The 13,545-nt window shown below is 54.6% G+C and overlaps 1 protein-coding gene across 1 annotated transcript in view; it reads left to right on the forward strand.

Moving 5' to 3' along the window:
* Positions 1–13,545, forward strand: part of DKK3 (dickkopf WNT signaling pathway inhibitor 3) — a 45,553-nt gene that overhangs the window by 28,697 nt on the left and 3,311 nt on the right. The window contains exons 5-6 of the mRNA XM_059067922.2: positions 11,679–11,771; positions 12,905–13,049. Of these exons, the coding sequence (XP_058923905.1) occupies positions 11,679–11,771; positions 12,905–13,049 (238 nt within the window). The remainder of the gene's footprint in view (positions 1–11,678; positions 11,772–12,904; positions 13,050–13,545) is intronic.

Consider the following 13,545-nt stretch of genomic DNA (forward strand, 5'->3'; position numbering starts at 1 on the left):
CAATGAAGACCCAATGCAGCCAAAAATAAAATTAATTAATTAATTTTTTAAAAAAGGTGAGCCTAGGTGCTCTCCTAGGTTGGGTGGGATAGTTGAGGGACTGCCCTTTCAGTCCCCCCAACTACCTATTTCAAAAAACAATCCAAAGATGCTATACGTGTTCTGGTGAGACGAGGCCAGTTACTCAAGTGAAGGTCTCAGAGGGCTTTGGGAATTGAGGCGCGTCCCGCCTTGGGTGGCCTAGAGACACAAATGACCAATCAGCCACTGGTCACCTTGGCTGCTGCTGGACGGGGTCACTCCTCAGAGAGAAAAACCAATTACAGACACTTGAAGCCTCCACAGTTTGAATCTTGGCTTTCCCAGTGTCAGTCTTGGCAAGTCTTATAAATGCCTGTCGGTCTTTGTAGTCCAAACGTATTCCTCTCTTCACCTGACTTTCACTGGGGTGGATACTGAGGGCCAGGGGCACCCAGGAGACAGGCCCTCGCTGCCCAGTGGGGAGGGTCAGTGATGTGTCTGAGGAGGACACATTGTGTTGCTCCTTAAAGATGACTTGGCAGAGCGGGGAAGTGAGGGCATTCTAGAAGCAGTGACCAAAATTGGGTCTTGGGGAGGTCAGGAAATTGGACTGGAAAGCAGGTCGGGAGCTGACCATGAAGGGCTCTGTGTGCCGTGCTGCAGAGATGGGACTCGGGTCATGGTAGGCAGAGAAAGTGGGAAGACAGTGAGTTACAAGATGGGGTGTCCTCAGGGTGAAGGTCTCACCGGGACTCACAACCTGGGTGAATTTGCTAGGACCCTTGAGCCCTGCAGATCCAAACACTGGACATCCTGGGCCCTCTTGTGAACTGAACTCAGACCTCACTGATGTGTAGCCTATTAATTTGCATGGGTGAGGAACATCTCTTTCCGGTGGCAGGAATGTTGGCACCCCATCCAGGACACCCCCCCATCTGGTGTCAGGGTCTTGAGGAGCCGGGTTGGTTGTCTGAGGGTTGCTGGGGGAGTGAGAATTCCAGCCAAGGGGGCAGTTCACGGTTCCAGGTGCTGCTTGGTGCAGGCAGAGAGCAAGCCGTGCCGGAACCTCAGGCCTCGTTCTCTCAGGTCGCAGGGGGACATACCTGTTTTTTATTCACTTCTCCCCTTGTCACACTTTGTTATTATGCCACCATCACAGATGCAGTCTGGATGTTCCCTGGGCCTGGAGGGCCGCCTGTCTCCTCCAATTTGGCAATGATTGAATTAGTCCAACCTCAGCTTCCTCCAGGGCCCCTCTGCTGGAGCAGCTTTCAAACAATTATGGTTAGGCTCCTGATGACTTGGGCAGAAGGTATCTTCTGCACCAACCGTGTCCCGTGTGTATTTGGTGAAGGTCAGACCTTCAAAGTCTGCCTTTGGAATGGGAGGTAGGGGCCGTGCAGACTCAGAGCCTCAGAAATGTGGATGGGGAGAGGGTGGAGGGCTCGCTCCACTGCTTCTAACCCAGGCGGTGACAACACTGCATTGGTTAGACACAGATTGGGCACGTGAATAAGTGTGTTTTGGAATTAAATATGGGTATAAATTCCCCAGAGGCAACATGGCTCAGGCTAAAAGAATGTGCTGGGAAGTTCTGTGAGTGTGGGGCTGGCTGTCTCTGTGGCCTGTCTGTGGGACAGGCTTTAGTCTGGAGCACCCCTCTCCATCCTTGAGGACCTGTGGGTGTGACGGTCTCCTCAGAGGGCTCGAGGTCTGGGCTGGGGGGCAGGAGGAGAGGAGAACTCCAGGACCGTGTCCTGAGTGATGTGGGCACCGAAGGCTCGGGGGTATGGTTCTCCACACCTGGCGTGCTGAGCCCAGCTGGGGCCACATTTGCCTCTTTCACGGGCTGTGTGACTGGCGAAGAGGTATTGGTGGGAGCAGCCCCGGAGCCCCAGGCCTTTGCAGATGTTGGGACTTTAGGATAACGATAGTTGGTGTCGGCTCCTGGCTCTGGCTTGGGTTTTTCCACCGGGTGATCCCTGCAGTGTGGGTCAGGCCACAACCCTGGGTGCGGTTTGCAGCTCAGGCTGCAAGTTTCCAGGGCAGCATCTAGGGGAGGCTGGGGGCACCCTGCTGTGTTCAAGACGAGTGTGCATGAGTGTCACAGCTCCTGCGATTGGCCTGGTCTTAAGGTCAAAAAAGGACACTGAGGAACAGGGAAAGCTGACTTGGAGATCCCATAGGAGGAAGTCGAGGCGGCCAGCTGCTGCTCTCAGCACCGCTCCCAGCCCTCTGGGCACCTGAACCAGGGCCCAGCCTTGGAGACCCTGCCCTCCCTTGCAGGCAGAGCTGGCGGCTCCCAGGCTCCCCCAGAGGCCTCCTGCCCCCTGGCCTGGGCCCCCAGGCTGCCTGCTCCCTGGGGTCTTTTCTCCCTAGAGCACTGGGTCGGGGTCAGATGGAACTCTTGGGCTGAGTGCCCCGCCTTACCACTTCTTACCCATGACCTTGGCAAGTGACCTCACTGCCTTGGTCTGTAAAGTTGGGCTTCTCTTGCTCACCTTGGAAGACGATGAGATGAGATGAGCGATGCCAAATGCCTAGCACCCAGGGTGATTGAATCGTGTGTCTCCTGGCCGCTTGCATGCCCTCTTGTAATTGGGCATCCCTGGGCCCCCCTTGTACTTCTGTGCGCCTGTCCTCCTCCCTCCTGTCTCCCCACAGCAGAGGGCTCCAGGGTGAAGCAGGAGGTTGTCTTGTGGTGATGGATGGAGAGCCCTGGCTGGACCTGACATTCTGGGTCTTTTCAGTAGGACAGGTATTCGCTATAGAATGAGATCTACTGGCCTGTACTTAAGCTCAGAAGCTTACTCAAGGCTTCCCACGGTCACCTTTTGAGCTCCTGCAGTGAGTTAAGAGCGCAGACAGAGGTGCGCCCTGGGGGTTGAGTCCTGGGGGCCTGGCACTGTTCCAAGAGCATGCACATTTTATCTCTTTTCATCTGTCCGACAGCCTCTTGAGGTTTTTCATTTTACGGACAAATCGAGGCAGAGAGGCTCAGTAACTTGCCCAAGGTCACCCAGCTTGTACGTGAACCCATATTCAATTCCAGGCTTGGGCCCCAAAGCCTGCAGCTCACCCTCATGCCAACCCCAGGTACACTGGTGCCACGTGGCCTTGAGGGGCTGGAGGACATGGAGTAACCAGAGTGCGTTGAGTGCAGCGACAGGGCCCGGAGAGGGAGGTGTTGAGGGTGTGTGCTCCCAGAGTGCCCGGGACTTTGTCCCAGTGTTGGCACTGCAGGGCCCGCATCCCAGGAAGCCCCCCACTTCTGGGCAGGTCAGGACGGTTGGTGCCCACAGTCTGCTCAGGAGGGCCGGTGTTCAGAGAACAGCCCCACGTCTGGGAGGGACATTTGTTTATCTCAGGCTGTACCATCCCCGCATCCCAGGAGCATTCAGGGCCCGGCACCACCGCTGCACACCTGGGGCCTGGAGAAGACCATCCATCCAAACTCTGTAACCAGAGCGTATGGGCCTGGGGCCAACAACTTGCTGGTTGAAAGTTTCTGGGCTCAGTGCAGAAACCTTGTCCCGGTCCCTGGGATAAAATCCTTCAGAATGTGCCGTGTTCCCCCCCCCCCCCCCACCGCCACCGACCCCATCCCCTCTGTCATATACCTCCAGCCCTGACCCTGAGGGAGACTTGAAGCTCAGGAACAGAGGCTGGATGTGTGTGGAAGGTCCGAAACAGAGGAGATTTGGCCGCAGGCTTGTTGGGGGCGGCGGGTGTCAGATTCCTAGGGCTGCCAGAGTAAAACACTGCAAGCTAGGTGACAAGGTGACCCAACCGAAATGTGTTGTCTCACAGCTCTGGAGGCTGGAGGTCTGAAGTCGAGCTGTTGGCCGAGGTGGGTCCTCCGAGGGCTGTGAGGGAACAGCTTGTAGATCTTCTCTCTGTTCTTCACAACGTCTTCCTTCCAGCAATGTCTGTCTCTGTGTCCAAATTTCCCCTTTTCATAAAGACACCAGGCGTGTCGGTCTAGGGCCCACCCTAATCACCTCATCTTAAGTAATTATATCTGCAGTGATCCTGTTTCTAAATACGGTCACATTCTGAGGTATGCCGACTGAAAAAAAAAAAAAAAAAAAAAAAGCACAACCTGCAAGTTGAGAGTTATGTTTTTATTCGGTGGACATTCTGAGGACTTCAAGCCCGGAAGAGAAGACCCTCAGATCACTCTGAGGGACTGTTCCGAAGAGGCAAGTGGGGGGAGCCCGGATATATAGGAGTTTTTGTAACAAAGGCCAGGTAGTTAGGACATCAAAAGATTCCTATTAATTAAAGAAAACCAGCTATCTCAAGTTAAGGAAGTTAGCACTTTTCTATGTATGGGAAGATGCAAGAGTCTGGGCTCACTGAAATCATTCCTTTGATGTGCACTTCAGCTGTCTGGGGCCAGTACCCTGCTTTTCTCCATTCTGAATTCCCCCGGGGGTGTACAGTTGGGGGGTGACTGCAATGGCCGAGGGCTTGGCAGTGGGCAGCCCCTTTGCTTTGTCTCTATCCTGAGTTCCCTCAGGGCTCATGGTTCGGGGCAGCTGTAATGTGATGGCTTGAGGGCTGCAACATCCTTTGTTTACTGATATGGCAGGCAACATTTTTCATTCACAGGTACTAGGAATCAGGGCTTCAACATGTGAATTTGGGGGGAGCATAATTCAACCTGTACCTGGGTATTCAGAGGCAACAGGGTGTGGTGGAAGGTCAGTGAGCCTCAGCTTGGAGGTCTGATGGACTTGGGTTTACATCTCAATGTTTCCAACTCCATTGATGACCTTGGGCTCTGAGCCTCAGTTTACTTATCTGCAAAGTGGAGACTGGTCTTTGGTTCATCTATGTATATTTAACTGAATGGCAACTCTGCGCCAGGCACATGCTGGGGAATGTGAAGTGACCTCACGGGGCTGTGAGGATAGAGAGAGCCATGGAAGCCCAAGCAGGTGCTGGCACGCAGCAGGTGCTCTCTGAACCTTCCCTGCTGCAGGGGGTGTAGCTCCAAGGGCCAGCGAGTTTCAGCTGGTGGAAGTCCCCTGGGCCTTCATTTCATGTGCCCTGGCTGGTTCCCCTGAAGTTGGGCTTCAGAGGAGCCCGTGGAAAGCCCCAGCCCTGGCAGGGGCCCCCCTTTAGGCCTCTCGATATATAGAATGTCTGGATTCCCGGGGACCATGGACAACATGTCCCGGCCAGTGTGAGAAGCGAAGTGTGGCAGCAGGAGGGCCACAGAGAAGCTGAGCTCCTCCACCGCTCGCCACACAGAAGCTGAGGAAAGCCTCGCGGGGTTCCCGTGCTGTTTTCTCCCCATTCCTTGGCCTCCCCTGATAAACTCTGAAATGGAAAATCAAAGACGCAGAACGGCTCCTTTGCCATTTTCCAGTATTTCATGGTAGTGACGATGTACCAGGGCCGTTTCCCGGGCTAGCATCCTGCCAAATCTCCAGTGTGTTCTCTGCCGACCCTGCCTCCCCACCGGCCTCTGAGCAGAGTGCTGTGCGGAGCGCCTTCTAAACATAGCTCCGTCCTCAGAACAACAAAGCTCCCGTCCTCTGAATGGCTTCGGCCCTGACGGCAGGCCTCTAGGCTGTTTGTCTGCCTTCCCCACCAGGATGGGACGGAGGAGCGGGAACAGACAGCGAGCGGCCAGGACCGGGGGAGCCTCCGAAGAAGCTGGTTCTAAGTGACCCAGCTTTGAGGCCCAGATGCCCACGGGCTGTGGCCTTGGCCCTGAGTCTCGGGGGATGTGTGGGGCCTGGGGCCTTGTCCCAGGCGGGCTCTGCTAGGCTGGGACTGAGGCACAGGAGACTGGTTGGCGCTGAAGGGAGAGAGGTGATCCTCCCGGGAGGGGAGATGAAAGGATCCTGTCTTTAGGGTCAGACCCACTCGCTTGGACTTGCAATGCCACGTCTGGGCTGGGTGACTCTGGGCAGATCCTTCACCTTAAATCTGTTAACACATCTGGGAAGTGTGGGTACTAAGGCCCGCGTTGGGGGGATTCAGGAGGACTGGTGCTGAGTGGCAGCAGCAGGGACCCGGCCGTGCCTGGGCCTGGTGCCAGAACACCGTGGGCAGCTGGTGTAGGCTTACCTTGTCATCTCACCCCAGCACCTCATCCTACCTGCTCCGTGGTGCTCACATGACCCCTTCAGTTTTTTCTTTTCTTTCTTTCTTTCTAAAAAAAAATTTGGCATTCTCACAGCCCGGTGAGATAGGTCACAGCTATGAAGTGGCAAAACCAGAATTCAGTTTCTGCTCTTTTGGCCTCTAGGGGTTCTTTTACTTTGATGTTCCGAGGTTTCCAGTATGATCACAATTCTCAAAGAGCATCTCTAGCATTTCTAGCTGCTGGGAATGCACATCCACAATAAGCGAGCTGGCAGACCGTTAACACAGAAGCACCGAGATTTCTTGGGGGTCAGTCATGCTGAACTAACCTGCCAGAGCCCCTGGCAGGTAGCAGAAACATGTCTGCAAAGGAAACCATTGCTTTAGTGTATCTGGGTTTTTCAGAAGTGTTTGGCAAGGTTCCATGCCCAGAATTGTTCCATACCTAGAAAAAAATTGCTTCCCTGTGACTCTGTAGGGAATGCTTTGTTCTGCGTAGGAGTCAGTTTAGGGAAAGGAAGATGAGATATTCCTGAGGATGAATCTGTTCTTTGCTTGACGGAGAATTGTGAACAGCAGGGGCTCTTAGCTCATATCTTTTTTAAAAAAAATTTAATTTATTTGGCTGCCCCGGTCTTAGTTACGGCACGTGGGATCTTCATTGTGGCACGCGGGCTCTTTAGTTGCAGCATGCGAACTCTTAGCTGCGGTGTGTGGGATCTAGTTCCCTGACCAGGGATCGAACCCGGGCCTCCTGCACTGGGAGCGCGGGCTCTTAGCCCCTGGACCACCAGGGAAGTCCGCCCCTGCCCCCACAGCTCATATCTTTTACATTAAAGATCTGGAATGGGAAGTATGTAGTAAACCTTCCAAGTCTACAAGATTCTTGGGGAATGAGAAGCCAAGTTAATGGAATGTGTGTATTTTCTTGCTTTGGTTCCCAGATCAATGCTAACGGTCAGCATTTTGTTAGCCTGTTTGCCCCAGTAACATACAAGTGGTTTCATCCACTCAGCGGTATCCATCAGGTGCCCCCGCATGCCAGGCGCTGTGCTGGGTCCAGGCACGTGTCACACATATTGTTATCCTGCTTGAATGGAGTGAGATTACATGCTTCTTTCACTTGCTTGTTTTACTTACTGATGGATTGTAAACATCACAGTGCAAAGAACTACCTCATTTTTTTAATGTCTGCCTGGTGCCATTTTCCCACGAAATGATTGTACAATAATTTAATCAGTCCCCTCTTATTGGGCATTTCCATTATTTCTGGATTACAAATATTATACTGATGTATATAGCCTTAAAAATCCCTATACTTGGATATTTGCACATATGGATGAGTGTTTCTGAGGATAGCCACCCGGAGGGGGAATTACTGGGTCAAAGGATGTATGTATTTACATTTTTGATAGATGCTGATGAATTGCCTGCAAAGAACATCTACTTCAATTTTAATTACCCCCAGATTGCCATCTGGCAATGCTCAGTTTCTCAAATCCCTACGAACATGGGATATTATGCAATGTATTAGTTTCCTATTGCTGCTGTAACAGCTTACCATATATTTAGTGGTTTAAAAACAGGAGTTTATTATCTTACAGTTCCATAAATCAGAAGACTCTCACTGGACTGAAATCAAAGTGTTGGCAGGGCTGTGCTCCTTCTGGAAGGTCTAGGAGAAATCCTGATCCTTGGCCCATGGCCCTTCCATAGTCAAAGCCAGTTAGGTCTGGATAACTGGGGATGAGGGTCTTTGCATGTGGCATTGCTCTGACACTGGCCCTGCTGCTCCTTGCCATGTGTAAAGCCCTTACCATTACACTGGGTGCACCTGGATAATCCAGGCTTCTTTCCTTATGTCAGGTCAGCTGATTAACACCCTTAATTCCACCTGTGACTTTAATGTCCCCTTGCCATGTAACATGACATGTCCACAGCTTCGAGGGATGAGGGTGTGGACATTGGGGTGGGGGGGAGAAGTATTCTGCCTACCGCAGATAGTATCAAACTTGTTTCTGTTCTAAGTGAAAACATGGTATCCTGCTCTTTTAAGTTGCATTTTCTTGATTATTGGTGAAATCGAACATCTTTTCTGCCTGAAGAGACAAAGCAGTTTCACCGGCTGTAAGCTGTCTGTTCATACCCTTCTCTCTTTTCTGCTGGGTTGCCTTTTTTTTTTTTTTTAATTGAATGATAAATTCTTTGAGGGCAAAGCCCTTCTCCTATTCACGTTTGCATCCCAATGCTTCAAAATGTGGCCAGGTTCAGAGAAGGGCCTTGATACCTGTGGGCCCTCTACCCCTCCCTCCCCCTCCACCCCACCCCATGCTCTTGCTATTCTGTTTTGGAAGAAATGTCAGGACGCTTCTGGCTTAACTGGCTGAGTTGATTGAGTCTGTCGAGGAAGGTGCGGTGGCCGAGTGCTTTACTTACAAACCTGTCGGCTTCTCAGGCTATTATGGACTCTGGGGTCACACAGACCGAGTGCCCTGCCCCCAGCTCAGCCCCTGAGTTGGGTGGCCCTTCCGCCCCTCTGACACTCAGTTTTCTCACCAGTAAAAACAGCTGACCTTTTAGGGTTGCTGGGTTGGGAACAGGGACAAGATCGATTCCTTTTGGGAGGGCAGACCCTACTTGCTGAGCTGCTGCACCGCCGTGGTGATGGAAACTTCGGGCAGAGCTGTGGGAGGTGGCTCGTGGGCCGAGATGAGTGGGACGCTGGGGAGACACAGAGAAGAGCAATTTTAGGTCATCTTGCAGCGTGGTGGGCAGTGTGCTCTCCTTTTGTTACTGAATCAAACTTGGGTCCACTTGCCTGCACACACTAAAGCCAATCTACTGATGCTGGGTTGTGGTGAGCAAAGTGCAGCGTTTGTTGCAAGGCCAAGCAAGGAGTAAAGCTCAGAAGAGCCCAACTCCCCGATGGCTTTCAGGGAAGGGTTTTTTATTTTTTATTTTATTTTATTTTTTTTAAACATCTTTATTGGAGTATAACTATTTTATAATAGTGTGTTAGTTTTTCCTTTACAACAAAGTGAATCAGTTATACATATACGTATGTTCCCATATCTCTTCCCTCTTGCGTCACCCTCTCTCCCACCCTCCCTACAGGGAAGGGTTTTTTTGTTTTTTGTTTTTTTTCTGTGGTACGTGGGCCTCTCACTGTTGTGGCCTCTCCGGTTGCGGAGCACAGGCTCCGGACGCGCAGGCTCAGCGGCCGTGGCTCACAGGCCCAGCCGCGGGGTCCCGGACCACGGCACGAACCCGTGTCCCCTGCATCGGCAGGCGGACTCTCAACCACTGCGCCACCAGGGAAGCCCAGGGAAGGGTTTTTAAAGACAGGTCGAGGGAGAGAGTTGCACATGTGCGTGATGAGCTTGTAGACATTCTTCTGATGGTGGGAAGGTAACCGTGAGTCAGCATCATCAGTCTTCTGGTTCCAATTGCCTGGGGTCTGTGGGCTTGTGATCAGCGTACAGTTAACTTCTTCCACCTGCTGGGGGTTTCAGTAACTGCAAAACAGCTCAAGGACATGTTTAAGGGCTAAACTATCACTGTTTTGTCTTGCCTGTTTTCCTTTGGTTCTGCATTTTCTCACTTCTCTGATTAAATTATTTCTTCAGAACTCAGGGAAGGCCTAGGAGGTTAAAAGTTTTTCTACAAACAAGAGGCAGGCGGAGGACATGGGGTTGGGGGTGAGGGTCTGTCCCAGGAAGGCCCTATTGGGTCCTGCTTGGTTACCCTTGGACACTTTTTGAGAAGTTACAGTAGAGATTTAAATTACTTTTCACTTATTCTGGGTGTCAGCCCTGGTCCCTTGTGGAGCCCCTGGTGAGCACAGAGCCTGGCACATGGGGGTGACTTGTATCACATCTCCAGGTTGGCCTCTTCCCCATCATCCCTCAGAGGGGCTGTGGGAAGATGGTGTCCAGTGAGACTGATGGTCTTCCTGGCTGGGTGAGCTTTGCTTGGTGAACAGAGCATGACTGCATGCTCTGAGGTATGCCAGGCTGGGGGTCAGTGCCGGGCGGGAGTTGCAACAGTCCTATGCAGAGGCCAAGCCTGCAGCTGCCCTGAACCAAATACCCATCTTCTCAGGCCTGCAGTGTTGGCCTGGGGACACCTGTCACTTCCCAGGGACAAAGCTTCATTCCCTAGGCTGCCTGGCCAGAGCCTCCCTGCTGACCCCCAGGCCTACACATATGCTCTGGCCCTAGGGGTCCCTAGAAGACCCCGTTCACAGTCTCCTGTCCATACCCATTAGCACTGGTGCCTCAGCTCACAGAGCAGAGGTAGGGACCAGCCAAGGCCACTTAGGCCAGGGCTTGCCCATCCAGGCCTTTCTGGGTCCGGCTCCACACTTGCTTTCGGCATGGAGCATGCCCAGGTCAGAGCGGGGAGGCAGGTCCCTCCCTCCCCCAGACCCTTCCATAAGGTTTGCTGGGGCCCCAGAACACCTGCCTCAGGAGAGTTTCTCATCCGTCGGTCCTTGACGGCCGCATCTGGAGCCCTAGGCCCCCTCAGCCAAGGGCTGGTGGTGGAGAGGGTCCCCCTACCCTGAATAGCTGTTCTATCTTGGGGGGGCCCCCTTGGCCTCTCTGAGCCTCAGTTTCCAGGTTGATAGCGTGGGGCAAGTAATCCCTCCCTGCTGCTTGCTGGGGAAGCCAGGAGGTAGATCGGGGACGTTGAGCCCGCTGGGACTGGCACCATGACGGGTTGTCGGTGGTGGATCTTATGTCTGTCGCCTCTCCTGCCCTTCTCTGCCTCTGAAGCTGCCAGTTCCCAGGCCTGAGGCTGACAGCAGGCCCGGAGCTAAAGCAGCCCTGCTCCCGCCAGTGACTAGTGACCGCGGCCGGGCCGCAGTGGCCTCCCTCTTCTGGGCCTCGGACCTTGGGGTGGACAGATCCCTTCTCTCCCTTTCTCCTCCATTTGTCCAGTTGAGCAGGGCTGGCAGCCGTGAGAAGGCACCTGGGCTGGAGGGTTGAGTGCCAGCTGCACCCTCCTCGGGTTTCAAAGCTGGCAGCTGCCTTTGCCAGGCAGCCCTGGACCCCAGACCAGGACCCTCAGGAGGCCCCCCCGGCAGCCCCCCAGCTGCACAGCCTCTGCAGCACTTTCCTTCACTGTCAGCAGGGCCCTGCTGGGCCTGGACCCCAGCCCTTCCTGTGAAGCCACCTGGGCCTGGAACTCATTAGCTCTTCTTATTAAATCCAACTGCTCCTCGTTGAAGAATGGCTCTGAGTCTCTGTGCTCCCCTCCCGGGTGTGTGAGGGGGAGGGCTGCAGGCAGACTCGCTTGTGTGCACTGGGTGTGGCATCCTGCAGGGCAGAAGCCCGGGCGAGCGGGGTGGGTGAGGGCCCCGCTAGCCTGGAGGGAGTGGATGCTGAAGTGAGACAGCCAGGCAGGCAGGGGAGTAAGAGGAGTCTGGAGGCCATTCCTGTGGGCTAAGACTGCGGGATAAAGTGGGGCTTGGCCCTTCCAGGGCGCCGCGGGTCAGCTGATCTGCCTTTCACTGATGAAGCTGCTCCCTCCCCTCCCCTCCCCTCTCCTCCCAGGAGTGCATCATTGATGAGGACTGTGGGCCTGGCAGGTACTGCCAGTTTTCCAGCTTCGAGTACTCCTGCCAGCCGTGCCGGGACCAGCAGACAGTGAGTGTGCCCAGAGGCCCCAGAGCTGCAGCGCCAGGGCCATGGGGGCCCAGAAAAGGGGACCCGGGGGGGAAGGCCAGTGGACCCCGGTTCTCAGCTGGGCTTCCTGGAAGCCTCCTATGGTTCCCCACCGTGTCCACGCTTGGAACAGCCAGTCCATGGTGCCCAGTGGGGCTGACTCCTGGGGTGACCAGGAAGCCATCTGCAGACCTGCTGTCACCCTGCCTGCCCAGTGACTTCTGGCCCCGGTGCCCGCCTCATAGATACCAGAGATGGGGAGGGAGGACAGAGGAGGCCCCACCCTGCCCCTTCCCTGGGGAAGACCATCCCAGTAGATGCAGCCGGCAACACCACGGCAGCCCTTTGGCAGGGAAGGGGCAACCCAGCCCCCAGATCTTTCTCCCAGCCTGCTCAGAGAGGACAGGAGGCGGCCCAGGAAGCAGCCAGAGCATGTCCCAGATGGAGCTTCCAGAGAAGCGGGAAGCCAGGGAGGAGTGACACTCCCTCTGCCCAACAGATGTTTTGGACAAAGCCATACGTGGGCTTTTCTGGTCCTTTTCGTTATTAAGGCAATAACACAGCACGATAACAAGTTTGGAAAATAGAGGGCTTCTTGCTGCTCTGCCTGGCCCCACCTGTGGTTAGGCAGCTCCTGGCCTGCTCGGTGCCACCACTCCACATGTGCAACCCCAGGTCCAAGGCACTCAGTGCCCTCCTGTCCATGTGGCTGCCGAGGCTTGGGCCTTAATTTAATCAGCTGATCAGATTCACACTGCTGCCTGTGTCTGTGGGCCATAAGCCATCTTCCTTCCTGACTGTTAATTAGGGACCTAATGAAAAGGAGGCAAGGCCAGGTCTGGGGGGGGGGGGAGCGAAAAGATGCAACCATACTTTATAAAATCTCAAGCTGCGTAGGACTCCCCCAGGTGTCATGTTTCCTGCCCAGCTCCCATCTCCACCCCCTTGACGTCCCTAAGACACCCCCAGACCAGGGAGCTCGGTTTCCTCCTGTTTGTAGTAGGAGGATGTGGGTTAGCCGACCTGCACTGTCTCCAGGCTTCTGGATTGGGGGCAGGGACAGGCTGGGCTCCCTCAGGTCCGTGAGCCGCCTGTGTTTTCCCTCCCCACTGCAGCTCTGCACCCGGGACAGTGAGTGTTGTGGAGACCAGCTGTGCGTCTGGGGTCACTGCACCAAAACGGCCACCAAAGGGGGCAACGGGACCATCTGTGACAACCAGAGGGACTGCCAGCCGGGGCTGTGCTGTGCCTTCCAGAGAGGTGGGTGGGCTCCCTTCTGGGGGCAGGACAAGCCCTGTCCCAAGCTCCAGCACACTGGGCCGCCTGGGGCCCCGTCCATTCCAACCACACCTTTTCAGGGACCTCCTCCTAGGCAGGGTCCCCGATGTTCATTGGTATGTGTCCCAGTGCCACAACTTCTGCCCGGGGCTGAAGACCACCTCTCTCTCTCTGTCTCTCTTTTTTCCCCCTGTGATGCCTAGAAATTAAATTCCTCAGGATGCATGAGCCCAAGGAGGGAGGAATACCCCCAGATGGGTGGGATGAGGGCACCCCCTCCCCATCCCACTCCACCCATTCCCCAGGCCTCAGGGTAACACTTGGCCCTGGTCCGCTTTCCTGCGAATGGCCCCCTTCTACTCCCGTCTCCCATTCTCACTGCCCCTCCCAGGTGAGGCCTACTCAGGTGCTCTCCCCATCCATCCATGGGTGTTTCTGAAACCGTCCCTTAACCCCTCCCTCAAGCCCTAGTCCACCT

This window comes from Kogia breviceps, chromosome 7 (assembly GCF_026419965.1).
Source record: "Kogia breviceps isolate mKogBre1 chromosome 7, mKogBre1 haplotype 1, whole genome shotgun sequence".
NCBI lineage: Eukaryota > Metazoa > Chordata > Mammalia > Artiodactyla > Physeteridae > Kogia > Kogia breviceps.